General features: G+C 35.4%; 2 protein-coding genes across 2 annotated transcripts; both read right to left on the bottom strand.

Annotated features, from left to right (window-relative positions):
• Window positions 1-3,334: 3,334 nt before the first annotated feature.
• Window positions 3,335-6,208, bottom strand: LOC107867096 (cytochrome P450 82A3). Its single transcript, XM_016713208.2, is given in 5 exon segments — window positions 3,335-3,789; window positions 3,792-4,014; window positions 4,688-4,998; window positions 5,158-5,688; window positions 5,691-6,208. Coding segments are annotated over 5 exon segments (1,563 nt in total). The 5' UTR covers window positions 5,773-6,208; the 3' UTR covers window positions 3,335-3,373.
• A 2,467-nt stretch (window positions 6,209-8,675) lies between these two features.
• LOC107868574 (cytochrome P450 82A3-like) lies at window positions 8,676-9,206 on the bottom strand. The gene has a single exon (XM_016715260.2). The coding sequence runs from the start codon at window positions 9,204-9,206 to the stop codon at window positions 8,676-8,678; it is 531 nt and encodes a 176-aa protein (XP_016570746.2).
• Window positions 9,207-23,323: the final 14,117 nt, after the last annotated feature.

Below are 23,323 nucleotides of genomic sequence, written 5' to 3'. Positions count from 1 at the left end.
GTCTATATTATACTACTTTGCCATGCATTTTTATAAAGAAATATTTTTATAGATCGAACTTGTTACCTAATTGACAGGAATACAAATGTACTATCTACAACAAGGTCCCCTTTATATGTTTTATGTATGTATATAATTTGTGTCCTCTTCATAAAGAATGTACACTGCATTGAGCTTGAGGGAGGATGGCGACTGGTCCAAAGTTCACATATTTTCAGTTTTCGACTTAATTTGATTAAGTACTTGAATTTACGAAAGAAAAATAGAGTTTTGAAGTTAAGCTTTTAAGGGTCTTATAATATTTATGTAGTTATTTTTTAAAAAAATTATAAATTTAATTGTCGTCAGAATATTGTTAGTGAATTATGAGAGCTTGCACGATAAAAATAAAATAAAAAAATTAAATTAAATTGTTGCTTAATTTTGAAAAAGAAATCATTTTTCTTATTGAAAATTAAAGTCAAACATGCAAAATATTATAATCGTGATCTTATAGCGAATTGCACTAAAAATTTAGGGGTCGTTTGGTAGAGTGTATAAGATAATACTGAATAGGGTGTATTAGTAGTGCTGGAATTAGTAGTGCTGGGATTAGTAATACTGGGATTAGTAATGCTGAGATTATTTTTTATGCAGTGTTTGGTTTGATGTATTGAAAACAGTATGTATTGTTATATTTTAAAAAGAATATTATTTGTTTACCAAAAAATCCTTGACATACAATAACTTTGTATATTTACTTTGTAAAGCTTTATTATTCTTTTTTTTTTTTTTTAAATCAGCAATATAACTATAGTAATAACTTATTTTGAAATTTTAAGATTTAATCATTCACTTGTAAAAAAAAAATTGTTATCTTTTCTTTACTTTTTTTGTTGTTTGCACTTTGTGGTGTTCTTAAGTTGGAGGGGATACATGTAACTTTTGAATGAGACAATTGCATTGTTGTTAACATAGAATTGTGTTCCGTAATGTGTTAAATCTAAGCAATTTTTTGTTATTTGTGATACATCTATTTACAAAATTAAAGCTATATGCAATCATGCAATTTGTTTCGGACTTTGACAAATAAGTATTTTCTAAGTTAATGGACTAGTCTTTTTAATGATTAAAATTATTAAGAGGAATATTATCATCTTGAAAATTGAAAAGAAATAACTCATATTGAATAAAGTAAAAAAAAAAAATTAAAAAATCCTTTAAAAGAATTTAAGGACATTTTTGTCTTTATAAATATTTATCCATGAATTGTAATCCATGAATTACTAATCCAATCAAATTGGGTGTATTAGTTATACACCACCCTATAATACCATGTAGGGTTTATAACTAATCCATATATTAATTATACATTACTCCTTATTTGCTACCAAATATTGTATTAATTTATCCCACATTTTAATACATGGATTAAAAAAATAGTCCATCCTACCAAACGACTCCTTAGACTCAACTGGTACTCAAACCAGTAATTACATAGATGTATATATTTTCTCAAAATTTTAATATCGATATTTGGTGTTGATATAAAAATTCTAAAAATTACACAAATACACAACTTATGATTCCAATATTACAAAAAATCTAACTCCCTAAACATATTACAAAAATTCAAAATATACACAAAATATTTTGTATATGTCAGCTATGTTATGTATATTAAAAGGGAGAGAGAGTAAAGTAATTTTAAAAGTGAAAGAGAGTGTAATTATAAGGTTGATATTTATGTTATTTATACATAAAAATTTGGTGCACGCATTTATTAATTAGTGGGCCAAAAATGACCCGCTTTAGGATGAAAAAAGTGAATAACTAATTCAATTCACAGTCCATATTAATTATTAATTAATACTTATTTTATTACGCTTAAATCTTAATAGCCACGGCTAATTTTCTTAGCCGAAAATTCAACTTAAATGACAACTTTTATTTTGGAATTTATTTTACAGAAACTTTCTTTTGTTGGACGATCAAAAGTTATTAACACTTTTCAACTTGTCAATATACGGTCCCCCTTCCCCCTCCACATCCCCCAAAAATAAATAAATAAATAAATAAATAAATAAATAAATAAATAAATAAAGGTTACTATAGTAACGGTGAAAATCAAGAGCTAAAATATTCAAAAAAAATAAAAATTATTGGTGAGTATAATATTGTAAAAGAGAATAACATTTTGATGCCTCGGTTATTGATATATTTTATTTTTAGTTTTTTTGATAATTAAGTCATATAATTTTAATCATTGGAAATGTGGAAAATTTTTAATCCTTTTGTTCGTGGATATTCATAAATTTCTAAAAGTATTAATTAGTCTACCATTTAGTCACTCACATTTTGTGTTAAATTTATTTTCTTATTCAAAAGAGCATTTGAGAATAATATACTAATGAAAATAACTTCTGGTCTTTGCATACCCTATCTCTACATCTCCTTTTCCTGTTAAGTATTTCTATGATTCTGTGTATTTGCAATCCTTTTGTATTCTCTTGCAAACAACTTTTGGTCTCAACACCTTCAGGTTCCATAATGCCTCATTTCTGGCCATTTCCAATGCAAGTTTGTGAGAATTTACATTGGAAAGGGATTCAAGGGTGACTATCTTCCTTGTATCTCGCCAGTAGTAGCTGTATATTTCTATCACTAGCTCCTTGTTTTCGCTCGTAATTATTGCTTCCTTTTTATTGTTTGTTCCGCTGAGAGTCTACAACAAACAACCTCTCTACCTTTTCAAAGGTAAGAGTTGCATATATTCTATCCGATCCTCTCCAAAGATTATACGTGTGAAATCACACCGAATTTATTGTTGTTGATTGAGTTCGTGAATTTGAAAGTATACTTTCAAATGTGTCATAATATTTGGAGCCTCATAATTACTTTCATCTTTCTCAATTTATGTGTCTTTCGATTTTTTTGAAAGTTAATATGACTAATCTTTAACGTTAAATTAAATGGAATTACCTCAATAGTTTAAAATATTGACCAAAATTTATGGGGTTCACAAAAATGCCAAATAAGATATTAGTAAAGCAAACGTATGGTTATTTTTTCTAGTGCACAGACCCTAAGGGATCGTTTGGTATGAGGTATAAGAAATAATTGATTACGAGATAAACTAAGGATTATTTTATCCCATATTTGGAGTGAGCTATTACTTAGTATCGAAACTATTTATTCCACCATTTATATTATAGTGATAATATAGTGGAGATAGTCTCACATAATGATATATCATGTCCATTTTAAGTTCTCTTTCAATATATTATTTTCAGGAATCTTTATATGTAAACATAATAATCTTCTGTAAACAGACATAAAACTACACATAACATTGTAACTATTGAATATTATACTTAATTATAACCTTACTTCACTAGAAAAGATCATTATTTAATTCATAAAGATTAGAATACAAGCGTGGAGCAAGGTGAACTTCAAGTGGAGAAGCTTTTAGAATGGTCAATCCAAAATTCTCACTCATATCAATTGGTTCATCTGAAGGACTCGTAATTTTAAACCCCTGCAGTAGCACAGCCATCACATATTGCATAACTTGAAGGCCTAAAGAAACTCCAGGGCACATTCTTCTTCCGCTACCAAACAGCATCAACTCAAAGTGATTCCCTCTTACATTGACATCCTTATGAGTCGTCAAGAACCTATCTGGCTTAAACTCCTGTGGATTTGGCCAAATATCCGGATCATAATGAATTTTCCATATGTTCAGTAGTAAGCGAGTGCCTTTTGGTATATCGTAGCCACCAACAACACAATCCTCAATCGACTCAGGGGTAGCATGAGTGGTGTGGCTGGATATAAACGCAACGATTCGTTAACAATAGCTTGAAGATAAACTAAGTTCTTGAGGTCTGATTCTTGGACCCATCTGTTCTTGCCAACATGAATGTCTAGCTCATCTTGGGCCTTTTTAAGGGCTTCGTAGTTGTTTAGGAGTAAAGATAGAGTCCATGTTAGAGTTACAATTGTAGTATCAGTACCTGCCGATTGCATAGCCTGCCAAGCCCAAAAGTTGCAGCAATTAACTCCACATTCCACAATATATAGTAAGAAGTATAAATAAAATTGGTCTAAGTTATATTCACTGACATTCTAAATCAGGGAAAGATATACAGATTATGTACATATTCGGCACAAGTAAGCAGTTTTAGCCCAAAACAGCAGTTTTAGCCCAAAACATATATGTGCGTTGAGAAATTTACTAAACATATACATAATTAACAAACTGTGAAACCACCAGAAAAAATGGGTTATTGGTTGAATGATGTATAAATAATGTTCATCGACCACTTTCCGATCATGTCTTTGATCAATGGAGTTTCAAATTCTAAATGTGAAGTTTCATGATAATGAGTAATGACCAGAAAGTTTACCTATGACTTTTGAAATCCCATGACAATGATCATTTTTCAACGATATGGATCGATAAAATAGTTAGTTGCGAATTAAGCAGCCAGACAAGTCAGAAATAGCCAATTTTCAATCCATGCAATTGAAAAATAATTACTATCGTGGAATATGTTAACATTGTCTATTTTCAAAGACAGGGCTCAAACGCGGCTAATGGCTGTTATTTCTAAGGCAAATGAAGGGTTCACAGAAATCATGAGCTTCATATTTAACCACAATTGTAAGCGAGGTTTATAAGATCAGTTAACTAAAAACGTACCATACAAGTAGCTTTGATAACGGCATCAGCATCAAAACCATAAAGATCTTTATCTTCACAAATGGACAACATGACATCCATGAAATCTTCGTCTCCTGATTTATTTCCCTTTAATTTCCTCTTTCTTTTGTGCTCTGCTAACCAATCTTCAAGAATAATATCTATTTCTTTAGCAGTTTCTTTCATGGCCTTCTCATGGCCACCAATATCCAGCCATCTTAGATAAGGTAAAAAATCAGCCACAATAAAAACCCCAAATAATTCAACAAATCTCCGAATTGCTTTGTGAGCCTTACTTCTGTCTTCATTATCTGTTGCATGGGTGGATCTAACATTTAAGTTTTATGGTTTAAATTTATTTTATATCATATCACTTATAAGTAATTTCAAGTAAATCTATTTAATAAGCATTAATAAGTCATCTGCTGTGAACCGAATCAACGATGATCACAAAACTCAAAATTAAGTACCTTTGTATTGTACTCCAAATAGGATCTTCACCATGGTGTTCATAATTAAGTTCCCAAACCATTCCTTCATCTCCATCTTCACAACATCATTTAAGTTACTACTCTTATTCTTGAAACAATATTCATATGTCTTTTTAACAGCTGATTTTACTTCAAATTCTTGAACATGGCTAAACATGTCAATTCGCTGAGCTGAAAGGAACTCAATTGTGACAATTTTCCTTATCTCCCGCCAGTACGGTCCATAAGGCCCAAGCCCAAACATGGCATAATTGTAGCCTAAGATCTCTGAAGCTATGGATTTTGGCCGATTTGCAAATGCCATATCGTTTGTGGTGAAACATTCTCTGGCTATTTTGTGATCACTCACAATTACTACTTGATTTACGCCCAACTTTAATCGAAAAATTGGCCCGTATTTATCAGCCATATGACCAAAAATTTTGTGTGGCATTTGAGATCCATTGAGGAGGTGGAGATGGCCGATAATCGGCCATGCTCCGTCAGCTTCAGGTACCTTTCTACTCTGTCTTTAACTGAGAAAATTAGTTTGTGAAGAAAGAAGGAAAGAAGAAAGGAGATAGCAAGCGTAAGGACAATCAGAAAGAAATCCATGGCTACAATCAACTTGTTGTATGAGCTCACTTGTGTAATTATTAATTAATACTACTAAAATTGACAAGATGACAGGAGGAGGATGGCCCACACGTTTCCTACATATAGAACGAGAACACTCGACTGCCTCCTAACATTTACCTTAGTACTCAACCTTCAAACCGTTGTTTTGGGTCATGTACTTATCTGAAATTGTGTCATAGTTATCTCTACCTCTCCTAGCTTTTACTATAGTCAACCTCTTGCATCTCCTAATAGGCGCATTTGTTCACCTCCTCTTCACATGCACATGTCCAAACCATCCAAAACTCACTTCCCCATCTTATCCACAATGGAGGCAACTCCCCCCTTGCCTCTTATAGCTTTCATTTCTAATTATATCTCTCCTAGTATGCCACATAATCATCTAAGCATCCCCATCTCCGATACCCCTATCTTTTGAATTGTGCGGTCTTGACTATCCAATACTCTACCCCATTTAATACTGTCAGTCTAATCACTATTCTATAAAACTTACCTTTAAATTAATCTTGAATACACATTAGCAGGACTTATAAGTTGGACAGTCAACAATAGCCACATTCATGAGATAAGATAACAAAGATAAAAATGCCCAAATGAGTGTGTGGACATACTAAAGTCAATCATCCAAAATGTCACGATCGCATTCTAATCAAACTGCATTAAAGTTTAGACTAAAATTGATTGTGTATCTGACTTTATAGATGCATAAATTTTCTCAAAATTTTCAATCGTACACATACATGTGTTTGTATTCTAGTGGGAGAAAAATGACCCAATATAGGATGAAAATGATTCCCACCATATGTTCCAGCCTTTAAAGACTTCAAAAACTTCTTATTGATACATATAATATTGTAGGGAAAAATACATTTTGATCCCTCATAATTTTTCGGAGTTAGAGTTGGATTTGTGTTTGACCATGAATATAAATTAAAGTTGTTTTTGAAATTTTGTGAGAGAAGTATGAGTAAAAAAATTGAAAACAAGTAAAACTTGTCTAACTTTTTCCAAATATAATTTTGTAACGCCCGTAGTTTCTCGACTTGATATCACTTCATAGTATGCTTGGAGGGTCAATCTTCTGAAAAAAATTTTAAGTGTCAAAAGGACTTGGTCACATTTTGAACCCCTAACCTTTGATAATTTTATTTTCGACCTTTACGACCTCGGAAAGTTAATTTTTACGTTGATTCATGATCGGGGAAGTTAATAGTATATCTCGGGTAAGTTTCTAAATTTTTGGATAGCTTTAGAGGTGTATTTGGGTGTTGGAAGCAGTGGCCCGACGCGAAGTCGGCGCGCCGCATCGATGATAGTATTATGAAACCGTATTGATGATAATGTTTTGGCCTTGAGGCCTTTTCCCCAAAATTGATTTATAACCATGTATAAGTATATATGTATATGTGTTTGAAGAGTTTGAATGAGGAATTGAGAGCATGAACTATTAGAAATCCTTCTCTTGTTTACAGACATCTTGTTTTCGTAAGTTTTGAGTTATTCGAAATGCATTGTTGGGATTGAAGAGAGGGGTTTTTACTTGTTGATAAATGCTGAAAATTTATAATGAAAGAAATGAATGATTTTGCTAAAAATACATGACCACCACATGTTTGTTGGAATTGTTGAAAAGATGAGAATCTTTGCATGGTTTTGACTTATATTTTGAAATATGAATTCTCTTATACTTGTCTAAATGCCTTGGTGGTATGAACATTGTTTTAAGTGAAAGAATCTTGCATAATACCTTATGGCTCAGATATACGACTTAAAATTCTTGGTATGACGATACCAAATTCAGATAATGCCACAGCAGATTTAGAACAGATTAAAGATATATATTTTTGCTTAGAATTTTCAGAATTTGCTTTCAAAAAGATGCATGTTTAGAACATACTAAAAATGGGCTTAAGAGATGTTAGGTGGTTGCCCGAAAAAGGCATGAGCCATAAAACTCATTGCCTGAAACCGTGTTTTGCCGATACCGACATATTATTATTGTATGTTGGCGAGGCCCTAGGGCATAGCAAATTCAAATACTCCAACCCTTGCGGCAAATTTGGGTTGGGGGCTTGGCCGCCAAGTTAAGGAAGGATCACATATAGCCCATGGGGTAGCAGATATATAGGGTATACCACCTAACTCAGAACTAATACAAAGTATAGAGTTGCATTGACAAGACTGTGTTAAGATCTTTTGAGATGGCCCGTGGAATTTTAAAACTATGCATACATGATATTTTTATGACTTGCTCTCACCTATATTTTATATGTATATATTCACTATTTTAGATTGCCCTGCGTACCAGTACAATTGTATTGATCCCCTATATTTCAGGGTCTGAGGCTTAGTCTAGAGGTCCTGCTAAGCCGTAGACTTATTCAGACAGGATTGAAGTGTGCAGTTGGTAATCCTTCTTTATTCCGGGAGGCCTGGTCCTTTTTCAGATATTTGCTATTTATTTTGGTATTGGTCCACTTGGGGCCTTGTCTCAGTTTCAAACAGTTTATTTATTTTATATGTAGTAGAGATTTCGCAAACTGAACCAGATGTTGTCTAGATGTTGATTTTTCTTACTTCCGTACTGTTAAACAGCACTTAGATTATGACCATGTTTCCGTATTGTTTTGTATTTCCGTGTTTTATCCTTGTATATGAATGGTGTATGTGATTACAAGTTAGAAGGGCTTTCGGGCCTTCATGGTTCGGGATGTCCGTTACGGCCAGGGCCCCGGTTCGGGTCATGGCAAATTTTTAAATTTTATATTTAGAATTTTCATGGCCAAATGGCTACTTAGTACCTGTGTATTGTACTCCAAATAGCGTCTTCACCATAGTGTTCATAATTAAATTCCCAAACCATTCCTTCATCTCCATCTTCACAGCACCTTACTACTCTTATTCTTCAACCAATATTCATAAATCTCTTTAATAGCTGATTTTACTTCTAATACTCGAATGTGGCCAAACATTTCAATTCTCCGAGCTGAAAGTAATTCAACGGTGACTATCTTCCTTATCTCACGCCAGTACGGTCCATATGATACAAACGCAAACATGACATTATTATAGCCTAAGATCCCAGAAGCTATATTTTTAGGCCGATTCGCAAAGGCCATATCGTTTGTTGTGAAGCATTCTTTGGATATTTTGTGATCACTCACTATTACTACGTGATTTACTCCCAGCTTTAATTGGAAAATAGGCCCATATTTATCTGCCATATGACCAAAAATTTTGTGTGCCATTTGAGGTCCATTGGGGAGGTGGAGATGACCGATGATAAGCCATGCTCCTGCAGCTTCTGGTACATTTCTACTCTGCCTTTTAGACGACAATAATATTTTGTGAAGAAAGATGAAAAGAACGAAGGAGATAGCTAGTGTAAGGACAATCAGAGATAAATCCATGGCTATGATCAATTTGTTAAGTGGTCAGTACTAGTTAAATAAATATGTAACACCCCGCATTTTTGGGCTAGAATTCAAACCGTCATTTCTACACGTATATACCTGAACCCAATGATTCCTTGTTCATATATGTGTGATGATCAATTCTATAGTGTGAAAATACTTTTGAATATGAATTGAGGTCACAAAAATCTCCAAACTCAAGACGAATTGAGAACTTTTCTACCGATTAAGTTTTAGTGAACGTTTCAATTTAGGTCAACTTTCAATGACCATTATTTATAGAATATTTTGATTTAGAAGGCCAACTTTATTTAAAATGAAAGATCCATGAGTCTTCTTTCCAAAGCATCCAATTTCACCTTAATCCGATATCGGAGTAGAAAGTTATGCTCATTTTACTTCTAAGTGTCTGTTTGTCAACCAGGTGATGACTAAGCTGACAAGCCGTTACTTAGGTGACGACTAAGCTAACGAACCGTCAACTAAGTAACGAGCCATCAGCTCTAGTCGTCAGACTAGGTCAGTAATGTCACACCCCTTTTTTACGTACTCCAAAAAAGTGATATATTTTTAAAGTTCGAAAGGGCTTTATTATTTAGGTGACAAGAAATGAAAATTTGTTTCGGAAAAGGATTATTTGCATTTTTTATTCAGAGTCGCCACTTGGCATAATCCGGTGTGCCAAGTCACCTTTGGAAAATCCTTTTCAAAATCATTTGACTCTTAAACTGGTTTGCGAATAGAGATTTCGGCTAAGGAATTCTGTTGACCGAGGGGAAAGGTGTTAGGCACCCCTCGATCCCGTGGTTCAACCACGGTCGCTTGGCAGAGCGTATCGGATGAATTGACGTTACAAATGCATAAACCACACAAAAGCACGCAAAATAATCAAACAATAACAAAACAAAACAAAAGTGTAAAGTCCAGTCCAATTATTACAACCCAAAATAAAAATATTGAAATAACCTACACTAGTCCTAAACCATGCTTTAACCGATGCCTCGGGCCTTGATCACGAGCATCCTTAGAGTACCAAATTCTTCGGGGCATTCCCCGGTGAGTAAATACACATTACCTCGGGGCATTCCCCGGTTAAATAAATACACTTTCCAAATACGATAAACAAGACATTCAACAAATATTCCAATCATTCCAATACTACACGGATCCTAAACTTGCCTACCCGAGCTTACTGTTTGCTTACCCGCTCGACGACATATCGCATTCAATACCAACGATGTATCAAACTATCATAATATTCACTTTTATCAATTTTTCGATTCCCGTCCCCAAATTTTATTTTTTATACTAAATTTTCACAACTCACCATTTCTATTTCAACGACCCACAATCACTTTTCAATGAAATTAAACAACGAGTCCATATCAAAATAACAAACTATCACCAAACAAGACAACATACGTTCATCACCAACAAATATCAAAAAACACACGAACATCCAAATTAAAATACGAAACATCCCAAATAATAAAATAGATAAGAGAAAGTGTAGAGTTGGACCTCGATTGAAGCTTTTATTGTGCTAAAATATGTGATCAAAAGACAAAGTCGGATCCAAAACTCTCGATTTGAACCTTGATAACCAACAACTCCAAACTCGATATTGAATTCAACCGGACAGATTGGAAAACCATGACAACGCCTCACGATGAATAACCCATAAACCCGAATAAAACTCAAAAACAACCCAAAATCTCAAATTCGAAACTCCAAACCATCGATTTCCAACTAACCTTGCACGAAGAAATAAGAAATATCAATGAACCGAGACTGAAATTATGAAAAATCGAGAAGACCCATACACGAAATCTCATCGGAATCGATCGGAAATGGATTGGGTGTCGTTGAGGGGTCACCGGCTTCACTATTTTCGGTGCCTGCTGCCGTCGTTGGTCGGACGAAGAGGCGGCGAACGGAGCAGCGCGTGTTGGCTCGCTGGACGCTGATCGATGCCTGCTGCCGTCGTTGGCCGAACGGAGAGGCGGCGAACGAAGCAACTCGTGTTGGCTCGCTGGACGCTGATCGGTGCCTGCTGTCGTTCTGGAGAGGCGGCGAACGGAGCAGCTCGGGTTGGCTCGCTAGACGCTGACCGGTGCCTACTGCCGTCGCCAGAGAGGCAGCGAACGGAGCAGCTCAGGTTGGCTCGCTGGACGCTGAACGATGGACGGCTGACGGTGATGACGGCATTATTGCTGCCGTCGTTGGTCGGACGGAGAGGCGGCGAACGGAGGCTTTTTTCTTTTCAGTTTTTGGAGAGAGAGAGTAGAGAGGGAGTAGAGAGAGAGTGGAGCTGATTTTTTTGTCTATGCTGAGGTCCCCCTTTTCTGTTTTTGTGTGTACGTGTGTATATATATTGTATTTTTCTTTTTGGGTCTTTTCTTTTTGGACAAGAAAAAAAGAGGAGGGGGGGTGTGTGACGTAGGGTAGGGTTAGGCAGGGGTAGGGAGGTAGGGTATGGGGTGGTGAGGTGGTGATTCGTCATTTTCTTATTGGAGAGGGTTGTTAGGGTGTTAAAAGAATAAAAGTTTGTTAGAGATTTTGTTGAGAGTTATTTTTTTGTATTTTTGTGGGATGTAATCACGTGGGTGAGGGCACATGATATGATAAGGTAGAAATGAATAAAATCGAACTTTTGGAGGGGGACAAAATTACGTGTCTACAAGTAAATGGTAAATCCAACCTGAAAGTGACGACTAGGGTGACGAGCCTTCACCTAACTGACGGGCCGTCAACCTTGTATTCAACTGAAGAGTTTCTGCAATTTTCTTTTTGGTTTCTTTAGGGGTATTTTGGTCTTTTCCTCATCCAAAACCCTACTACCACGATTTAAAACACTCTTTAAACATTATTTTCCCATTATATGTCAGTTTCTCATCTCTCCTTCTCCTCTCCACTCTCAAGAGAAAGAAAAATTAGGATTTCTTCCAAGGCTCATAATTTCAATAGTAGATTTCAAGCTAGTTCTAATTTTTGTTCATCAAAAAGGAATGTGGAACTATCCTAAATTTCATGGGCATAAATTTTACTGTTTTAACAAGTTTTTAAGATATAATATATATATATATATATATATATATATATATATATATATAATGAATTTTGGAGATATTGTTTAAGAGAAAGCATCATAGAACCATTTTGATGAAAGTACGTAATTATCACAGGGTTTTTTCATAAGCTTGATTTATAATCTTATGCATACATGATTTGAGTTTGAAAAGTGATTTGTAAATGTGACTTGTGAAATTCCCTTCCCCATGATAAAATTTATGGTCTTTACATGGTATGAATTGTGAATTGGGTTTGAGAGCATGAATTATAAGCTCTTTTTTTATCATGAGATTTATGTATAACTAATGTTGGGGTTGGTTTATGAATGATGATATGCATTGTTGTTTTGCACGTTTTTAAAGGGGTATTTCTTATGCTAAAGTCTCTTGTGTATTAATTGAATAAAAGAATTGGCCACCATGTGTTAAAGACTTGAAATGAGAGTATGTTGCATAAGTTTTCATATGCTTTTGAAATAAGAACTCACATATGATGTTTAAATATTTTGGTGGTTATAACATGATTCTTGAATGAAAGGGCTATGGACATGATATGATATGATATGACTTGCAAGTCTAGGTATGACGATACCTATTATGAAATGCCCTTAGCATGACAGTAAATAATGTTATAAGCATGAAGCATGAGTTTAAAGAACTAAAAATGGGCTTAAAGTGAGTTAGATGGATACCTGAAGAAGGCACGAGTTTAGATAACTCGTAGCCCAAAATTGTATTTTGCCGATGCGAGTTTCATGATGTGTATGTTAGTAAGGAGGCATATATTTTTCATGATAAGCATGTCAGTCAGGAGACATATATTTTTCATGATATGTATGTTAGTAAAGAGGCATACTTTTCATAACACGGTGTGTCAGTAAGGAGGCATACCTAGTTTTATTACTGACCCCAACTCTTGCGGCAAACTTGGGTTGGATATTTGACCGCCGAGTTAAGAGAGGATTTTATGTAGCCCGTGAAATTTTAGAAATGTAGGGTGTACCATCTAGCTTAGAAGTACGAAAAGAGTTGAGTCATGATTACAAGAAAATGTTTGTTTTCATTTATCTTATGCTAAATTGCTTTATGAAATGCTCTCACTTTTGATGTATTAAAATATATGTTATATTTTTGAATTGTTCTACAAACCAGTACTTTCGAGTATTGATTCCCTATATTTCAGGTTCTAAGGCACAGTTTCGTGGTCCCGTCAACCAGTAGTTTATTTCCAGATATTTAGAGTTGGTGAGCCTCCCTTACTTCGGAAAGCATATCTTCTATTGTTGGTTTCCTTTTTAATTTTATGGTTTGGCCGGGGGACTTGCCCGACTTAGACAGACTTGTATGCTCAGTTCAGTAGAGGCTTCGTAGACTGTGTTACATTGGATTTGGGTTTTTCTTATGCATGGTTTGATGTTATGAAGTTTTAAGTTTGGTCTGGAACTACCATGTTTTCAGTTTATCTTCCGCACTTTTACACCATATAAGTTATGCTTATGATTACATGTTAAGGGGTCTCTCAGACCTTTATGGTTTGGGACGCCCGTTGCGGCCAGGGCCTCGATTCGGATAACTCGCTCCATACATCATTAATTATATTCGGAAAATCAAGAGATAATTCTACTCCCTCCTTTTTATATTGGTTGACACTCTTGCTAAAAGTATTTGTTTCATTTTAGTTTTTCAAGTTCTAAAATTAAGAGAATTTTATTGTATTTTTCCAATATTATCCCTATCATTAAATAGCTACGTAAAGTATATATAATTAAATTTATATTTTCAATAGATAATTAATAGTGTTACTTTAGTAAAATAAACATCTATTAAATATTTTTTAAAGGGAGTGTCAAGTCAATAAGGCCAACTAAAACGCAATAGAGCGAGTATTTTACTTTTATTATTAAATACGATTCATTTCTTAATAAAGTATAATTAATATGGGTGATATAATGAAATAAACAAGTAAAAGATAGGCACCGGACTAGGGAAAATGATCAAATATGCCATTGAACTATCAGAAATGACTCATTTATTCCATCAGTTAAAAGTTTGACTCAATCATGCCATCACCGTTACAAAACTAGCTCATCCATGCCATTACTTTTTAACAGTAGGTTTTCAAAAACAGTTTTGCCATGTGGACTTTTATTAGAGGTCCATATCATTAATTAAAATAAGATAAAAGGCTCAAATATACTATTGAACTATCAGAAATGACTCATTTATGCCATCTGTTAAAAGTTCGGCTCATTCATGCCATCGCCGTTATAAAATCAACTCATCCATGCGATTACTTTTTAACGGTGAGTTTTCAAAAATATTTTTTTCACGTGACCTTTTATTAGAGATTCACATCATTAATTAAAATAAATATATATTAATTCCTAAATATCTGAAATTAGTTAGTATCGAGATTATTTGTCCCATCATTTATATCATAGTGATGGAATAAGTGTAATACCCCATACTTCTACCTAGCTTGAAATCATCCCAAGAATGTTAGAAACTTACTTTGAAATATGAATTTATTTTTGTACACATGGAATTTTTAAGATTTTCACTTTGTATCATCTGGAAAATTGAATTAGCTTTTCAACGATACCAATTTCGTCCAAATCCGGTATCGGAGTACAAAGTTATGGACGTTTTACTCAGAGCTGTCAGAATTGCCCTGGTGCGACGGCCAGGTTGACGGACCGTCGATCTAGCGATGCACCATCGCCTAGACCGTCGCAGCCAAGACAGTAAGTCAACCTTCTAGATAAGGTGTGATGGACAGGTTGACGGACTGTCGAACTTGCGACGGACCGTCGCCCAAGCCGTCGCTACTGAGGCAGTGAGTCTTTTTCTTCGTCCACGTATGATGGTCGAAATGACGGACCGTCAAGACAACGATGAACCATCACATGAGTCATCGCAGATTCCGTTCAGTAAATTTTAAGCCGTTTTTAAAGGATAGTTGGGTCTTTTTCCACCCATTTTAACCCCTAATTATATCATACCAAGGCTCATAAGTTTATTATTCATTCACAATATCAAATTAGGGTTTCTCTCAAAGATAACCCCCGAGAAACAAGATCCAAATCTTCTTCAAGAAACTAAGAAATTCAAGTTCTTCAAGTCCAAAGACTTCAAGAAACTCACAACCTAGGTATGCATAGTGTTCATTCATGGACTCCTTTCATCCATGAAGCCCAAGAATCTCTTTTCAAAGTTCAAGTATATGGATTTTTATGAATTCTATGTTGGGTTTTCTTTTGTTCATGTTGATAATGACTAATTGAATTCTAATCCATATTTGGTGATGAATTTTAAGTGGAATTAATTATTATAGGTGTAGATTCGTGTGAACCCATGATTAAACCCTTGAATGGTGAAATTAGAATTGAAACATGATTTTTACCTATTGCGTAATGTTATCTACATATACTATGCTCACTATGTGTTTGATTAAATGTTTATGTGAAGGAAAAGTGCCCTACTAGTATGATAATATGAAATCTCCATTCATGTACAAGTTCATGCATGTTCATTGTTTGATGAAATGTCTTAGTCAATGAATTATGGATATATGTATGGCCATTGTGGTGCTTTTGAACTTGTACTTCATGAATTCTACAACTTATTATATTATGGATTGCTGATGTTAGTCATGTATTCAAGAAAGTCATGCTTTATCAATTTCTTCCCATCAAGTCCTGGGGGTACTTGTACCCAGAAAATATAGATGTGTGCCTAGAGTTAGTGTCATGTTTTCACGATATCCTCAGTCAAGCTATGATCCATAGAATTTAGTCAGTCATGTGACTCAGGAAATCTCAGTAATATAGTAATCTCAGTACTAGTTCGTCAGTCAACTAAACTCAGTTAATTCAGTTCAGTAATCCATGTTCAGTGTCTATTCAGATGGGAGTAGGAATTAGCACCGAGTGAACCCAAGGATGGAAACTTACTTGTTATATGAGGGTGTGATTCTTAGAAGCAATCCTTGCGTTCCAGAACTACGTAGCCAGCGTAGGTTGAGACATCATAGCCTGCTATATGAGGGTAGATGAGGTAGCTTAACCTGTTATATGAGGTTCCCACCGTTCTCACTAGAGTTACCTATTATATAAGGGTTACTCACAGATTGTCCTTACCAGTGGCGCGGTATTAATACCCTTCCAATTGGGGTTACATATTGGACCCCAACTCAACTATAATGCGTTATTTAGGACATATCGGTTAGATTACTATTTCCCATAATTTCAGTTATAGAATCAGGACTATCAGATACAGTAATTCAGTCTCAGTAATAGAACTCAAATAGTTTTTATAGAAATCAGGGTTGTCAGATACAGTCAACTCAGAAAAGTACGTAATTCAACTAGTTCCATCAGAAACTAGACTATCAGATACATTCGGTCAATATTAGTTATTTCAGTTATACAGTTATCAGTATCTCATGTTATCAGTACTCAGATTTAGTAATCATGTTATCACGAACTCAGGTATAGTTATTATGTATTCATGCATGTATTCTCACATTCATGTTATCCAGTCAGTTAGTATAGTTCATACATGTGAACCCTTTGTATTCAGCCTACCTTCCATTCATACCAGTACTTCAAAGTACTGACGCATTTGCACTATGGTGTTTTATACCTTAGGTTCAGAAGCACAAGCTCCAAAGCCTCAGTAGTAGTCCTGTCTCAACAGTCGGAGTTAGCAGTGAGTCCTCATCCTTCGAGGACACTACCATTACTTTATTATCTCATTCATTAATTTATTTCAGTACTTAGAGTTAGTTGGGGACATGTCTCATCAATTTCTTATTCAGACAGTTCAGTCAATTAGAGGCTTTTCAGACTAGCATGCTCAGACAGTTATTTTAGTTGTTTTGGGTGTTTCATACCCCATCCAGATGTTATATTTTATCAGTTATGTTATAGTTTTGAACCTTAAGGCCTTTCAGCCTTTATTTTTGCATTTATACAGTATATTATGCAGTGTTCAGGTACAGATATCAGTCATGGGTTAGCTTGTGGTCCTTCGGGGTCATGAGTACCATGTAGCATTGCAGGTACTAGATTCAGGGCATTACAAACTTGGTATTAGAGCCTAAGGTTCAATAAGGTCCTAGGAAGTCTAAAAGCCGTATTTAGTAAAGTCTTGTACATGGGTGTGTTGCGTGTCACATTTATGTGCAGGAGGCTATGAGATGTTTAAGAACAGTTTCCCTTCTTTCAGTATTTATGTCGTGCCAGTGAGAATAATCTCAAGTAAATCTCTTAGTCTAATTTATTTCTCCCTTTCTTCTACAGAACATGCCTCCTAAAAGAAGAAACGGGAATCAGTCAGCCCCTCGGCCTGAAGAACCTTTGGGCGAACATGTTTCTCATGCAGAGTTCAGAGCTGCATTCACTAATCTTGCTAAGTCAGTTACTTCTCAGAATGAATGACCAGCTGTCATTCCGGCCAACCTAGTGGCCAATTCAGCTGCAGCCAGGATTCGGGACTTCACCCGAATGAATCCTCCATCCTTTCTTGGGTCTAAGTCAGATGAGGACCCTCAGGGATTCATCGATCAGGTTCAGAAAGTTACTGATATTATGGGGGTTACTCCTAGTGAGAGTACTGTGCTAGCTGCATACCAGTTGCAAGATGTTGCTCATACTTGGTACAAGCAGTGGAAGTCAGAAAGGCCAGATGATGCTGGGCCTATTGAGTGGGAAGAAGTGAACATGGACTTCGTGACCGGTTTACCTTGTACCCGTCATCAACATGATTCAGTTTGGGTCTTTTTAGACACAATGACTAAGTCATCTTATTTTCTTCCAGTTCTTACCTCTTATTCAACCGAAGATTACGCCAAACTCTATATCAGAGAGTTGGTTAGATTGTATGGTGTTTCGTTATCCATTATCTCAGACAGAGGTACCCAGTTCACCTCTTATTTCTGGAAAGCATTCCAAAAGGGTCTTAGTACCCAAGTTTATCTCAGTACAGCCTTCCATCCTCAGACAGATGGTCAAGCAGAAAGGACCATCCAGACTTTAGAAGATATGCTGCGACCGTGTGCAATTGATTTCAAGGGTAGTTGGGATACCCATTTGCCTTTGATTGAGTTTTCATACAACAAAAGCTATCATTCTAGTATTAAGATGGCTCCATTCAAAGCTCTCTATGGTAGGATATGTAGATCTCCAGTCGGTTGGTTCTAAGTTAGTGAGGCCTAAGTTATATGGCTTGACTTAGTATTCGATGCCTTAGAAAAAGTCCAGTTGATCAGAGAAAGACTTTGGGCTGCTAAGAGCCGACAGAAGTCTTATGCAGATGTGGTAGGAAGGACCTCGAGTTTGAGGTTGGTGACTATGTCTATCTAAAGATCTCTGCCATAAAAGGGGGGAAGAGATTCAGCAAGAAGGGAAAGCTCAGTCCTCGATTTGTCGGTCCCTTCAAGATTCTCAGTCGATTTGGCAAGGCAGCTTATGAGCTTGAATTGCCTTCAGATCTAGCCTCAGTTCATCCAGTCTTCCATGTCTCTTTACTCAAGAAGTGCATAGGTGACCCAGCAGTTGTAGTCCCTATTCAGAGCATAGATGTTCAGAACAACCTCTCTTATGAAGAGATTCCAGTCGAAATCCTAGACTATCAGGTTCGTAGACTAAGAAACAAAGAAGTCCCTCTAGTCAAAGTTCTTTGATGGAATCATTCCGTTGAGGGAGCTAATTGGGAAGCAGAAGCAGATATACGAACCAAGTATCCTCACTTCTTCTTCGCCAAGTCAGATCAAGCTCAAGGTAACAATTTTCCTTAAGATTTTCAATTTCATGTTCAGATTCTGTTACAAGCTTAGTATTCCATTATAAACTTAGTATTAAATACCATTGCATATTCAGTCATGCATTCATGTATTAGTTTAGTTGTATAATCATGCATCATATATACATTCTCATTGTGAGAAACTCAGTTCATCAGAACACGCAGTCATGCATTCATGAATCAGTTACACATACATCAGATATGTACATCATGTCATATGTACATCATGGATGCTAAGTATGGTGTATTCAGTTATCAGTCATGTCAGTCATGAAATCATGTTCCAGTCATTTATGTTCAGTATATACGTCATCTTACCTTCTCCCCTCTCACTCAGTCTCATTCGAGGATGAATGTTCTCAAGGGGGAGATATTGTAATACCCCATACTTCTACCTAGCTTGAAATCATTCCAAGAATGTTAGAAACTTACTTTAAAATATGAATCCATTTTTGTACATATGGAATTTTAAAGATTTTCACTATTTATCATGTGAAAAATTTAATTAGCTTTCCAACGATACCAATTTTGTCCAAATCTGGTATCGGAGTAAAAATTTATGGACGTTTTACTCAGAGCTGTCAGAATCCCCCAGATGCGACAACCAAGTTGACGGACTATCGATCTAGCGACGGACCGTCGCCTAGACCGTCGCAGCCAAGGTAGTAAGTCAACCTTCTAGTTAAGGTGCGAAGGATAGGTTAACGGACCATCGAACTTGCGATGGACCATCGCCCAAGCCATCACTACTTAGTCAGTGAGTCTTTTTCTTGGTCCACGTACGACGGTCAAAACGACGAACCGTCGAGCCAGTGACAGACTATCTCACAAGCCATCGCAGATCCCGTTCAGCAAATTTTAAGTCATTTTTAAAGGATATTTTGGTTCTTTTCCACCCGTTTAACCGCTAATTATATCTGACCAAGGCTCATAAGTTCATTATTCATTCACAACATCAAATTAGGATTTTCTCTCAAAGATAACCCTCAAGAAACAAGATCCAAATCTTCTTCAAAAAACTAAGAAATTCAAGGTCTTCAATTCCAAAGACTTCAAGAAACTCATAACCCAGGTATGCATAGTGTTCAGTCATGGACTCCTTTCATCCATGAAGCCCAAGAATCTCTTTTCAAAGTTCAAGTATATAAATTTTTATGAATTCCATGTTGGGTTTGATTTTGTTCATGTTGATAATGACTAATTGTATTCTAATCCATGTTTCGTGATGAATTTTAAGTGGAATTAATTATTATAGGTGTAGATTCATGTGAACCCATGATTAAACCCTTGAATGGTGAAATTAGAATTGAAACATAATGTTTACCTGTTGCGTAATGTTATCTACATATACTATGCTCACTATGCATTTGATAAAATGCCTATGTGAAGGAAAAATGTCATACTAGTATGATAATATGAAATCCCCAGTCATGTACAAGTTCATACATGTCCATTGTTTGATGAAATGTCTTAGTCAATAAATTATGGATATATGTGTAGCCATTGAGGTGCTTTAGAACTTGTACTTCATGAATTCTACAACTTATTATATTAGGGATTGCTGATGTTGGTCATGCATTCAAGAAAGTCATGCTTTGTCAGTTTCTTCCCATCGAGTTCTGGGGGTACTTGTACACAGAAAATATAGTTGTGTGCCTAGAGTTAGTGTCATGTTTTCACGATATTCTCAGTCAAGCCATGCTCCATAGAATTCAGTCAGTCATGTGACTTAGGAAATCTCAGTAATACAGTGATATCAGTACTATTCCGTCAGTCAATAGAACTCAGTTAATTTAGTTTAGTAATCCATGTTTAGTTTCTATTCAGATGAGAGTAGAAATTAGCACCGAGTGAACCCAAGGATGAGAACTCACCTATTATATGAGGGTGTGATTCTTAGAAGCAATTCTTGCATTCCAGAACTACGTAGCCAGCGTAGGTTGAGACATCATAGCCTACTATATGAGGGTATATGAGGTGTCTTAACCTATTATATGAGAGTTCCTACCATTCTCACTAGATTTACTTGTTATATGAGGGTTACTCACAGATTGTCCTTACTAGTGGCGCGGTATTGACACCCTTTCAATTAGGATTATAGATTGGACCCCAACTCAGCTATAATGCATTATTTGGGGTATGTCGGTTAGATAACTATTTCTCACAGTTTCAATTACAGAACCAGGACTATCAGATACAGTCATTCATTCTCAGTTTTAGAACTCAGAGAGTTCTACATAATTCAGGACTGTCAGATACCGTTAACTCATAATAGTACAAACTCAGTTAGTTCCATTAGAAACTTAACTGTTAGATACAGTCACTCAGTATTAGTTATTTTAGTTATACAGTTATCAGTATCTCATGTTATCAGTACTCAGATTCAGTAATCATGTTATCATGAACTCAGTTACAGATATTATGTATTCATGTATATATTCTCACATTTATGTTGTCCAGTCAGTTAGTATAGTTCATACATGTGAACCTTTTGCATTCTGCCTACCTTCTATGCATACCAGTACATTCAAAGTACTGACACATTAGCACTATGGTGTTTTATACCATAGGTTCAAAAGTACGAGTTCTAGAGCATCAGTAGCAGTCCAGTCTCAGCAGTCAGAGTTAGCAGTGAGTCCTCATCCTTCGAGGACATTACCATTACTTTATTATCTCATTCATTAATTTATTTCAGTACTTAGAGTTAGTTGGGGACATGTCTCATCAATTCCTTATTTAGACAGTTTAGTCAGTTAGAGGCTTTTCAGACTAGCATGCTCACACAGTTATTTCAGTTGTTTTGGGTATTTCATACCTCATCCAGATGTTATATTTTAGCAGTTATGTCACAGTTTTGAACCTTAAGGCCTTTCAACCTTTATTTCTGTATTTATACAGTATATTATGCAGTGTTCAGGTACAGATATCAGTCATGGGTTAGCTTGTGGTCCTTCGGGGTCATGAGTACCGTGTAGCATTTTGGGTACCATATTCGGGGCATTACAATAAGTTATTCCATATAAATGATGGATTAATTGGGATAGAGGACTTCTTTTAAGACGTTATTTGGAAATGATTTTTCAACAATGTATTGTAACACCCCGTACTTTTGGGCTAGAATCTAGACCGTTATTCCTATGCGTATAGACCTGAACTAGATAATTCCTTGTTAATATATATGTGGTTATAAATCCTATAGTATGGGAATACCTTTGAATATGAATTGAGGTCACAAAAATTCCCTAACTCTAAGACGAGTTGAAAATATTTCTAGCGATTAAGTTTCAGTAGACGTTTAAACTTGGGTCAAATTACATTGACCATAACTTCTTGTATATATCTAATTATAGGGCCTACTATATATCAAATGAAAGGTCTTCGAGGTAGATTTCCAACGATACCAATTTTGCCAAAATCTGATACCCGAGCAAAACATTACAGCCATTTTTGTGAGAGAGGCAGTAACTGCGCGCGATTAGCGTGCGACACACGCTCCGTCACACACATCTAATTTTCAGGCTCTGTTTTCGCATTTTTAAGGGAAATTTGGATCTTTATCTCACCAAAGGTTTGTCCATAACATAAGATTCACGCCCCAAAAGCATAATACACTCCATAATTCAATTTTTCCTCTCAAATTAAAATCCTAAATCCTTTCCCTCAAGATCAAGAATCAAGATCATAAGTTCAAGACTCCAAGAAAAGGGTCAAGATCCAAGTTCCATCTATCAAGATCTAGGTTCCATCTTTCAACTCTTATAGTCTAAGGTATGTGGAGTTCATCCTAAAAACTACATGGGCTTGTTGAATCTCTTAAATATGATTTAAAGATTATCAAGCAAGAATTTTAAAGGGATTTTGGAACTTATGCTTTAAATTTTGCATTTTGGATGTTTTGATAATATTATTGTTTTGGCCTTTAGGCCTTTTCTCCTTAAATTGATTTACATCTCTATGTATACATATGATATTGAAGATTTAATTAAGATCATTATCATTGAAATCCCTCTCTTTGATGATTTATAGTTTATGAAATTGTTGAGAATAATTTGAGATGTATGTTTAATAGTTTGAAAGTGGTCTTTTCAATATTAAAGTAATTAACATGATTTTGATGATGATGAGAGGGAGTTTCTTGATATGATTTCGTTCTTGTGTTAAAGAGAAAGAATTGCATGTGATTGATATCTTTGACATGACCACCTAGTGTGTGTTTGAAATGTCGGAAATGAGAGTTTT

Source organism: Capsicum annuum, chromosome 4 (genome assembly GCF_002878395.1).
Source record: "Capsicum annuum cultivar UCD-10X-F1 chromosome 4, UCD10Xv1.1, whole genome shotgun sequence".
Classification (NCBI taxonomy): domain Eukaryota; kingdom Viridiplantae; phylum Streptophyta; class Magnoliopsida; order Solanales; family Solanaceae; genus Capsicum; species Capsicum annuum.
The sequence above is the reverse complement of the archived record's forward strand: the minus strand, read 5'-3'. Positions and strand labels throughout refer to the sequence as shown.

What these genes read in the sequence shown, in the direction of transcription:
- LOC107868574 (XM_016715260.2), bottom strand. Translation starts at nt 9,206, where the DNA reads ATGGATTTATCTCTGATTGTCCTTACACTAGCTATCTCCTTCGTTCTT.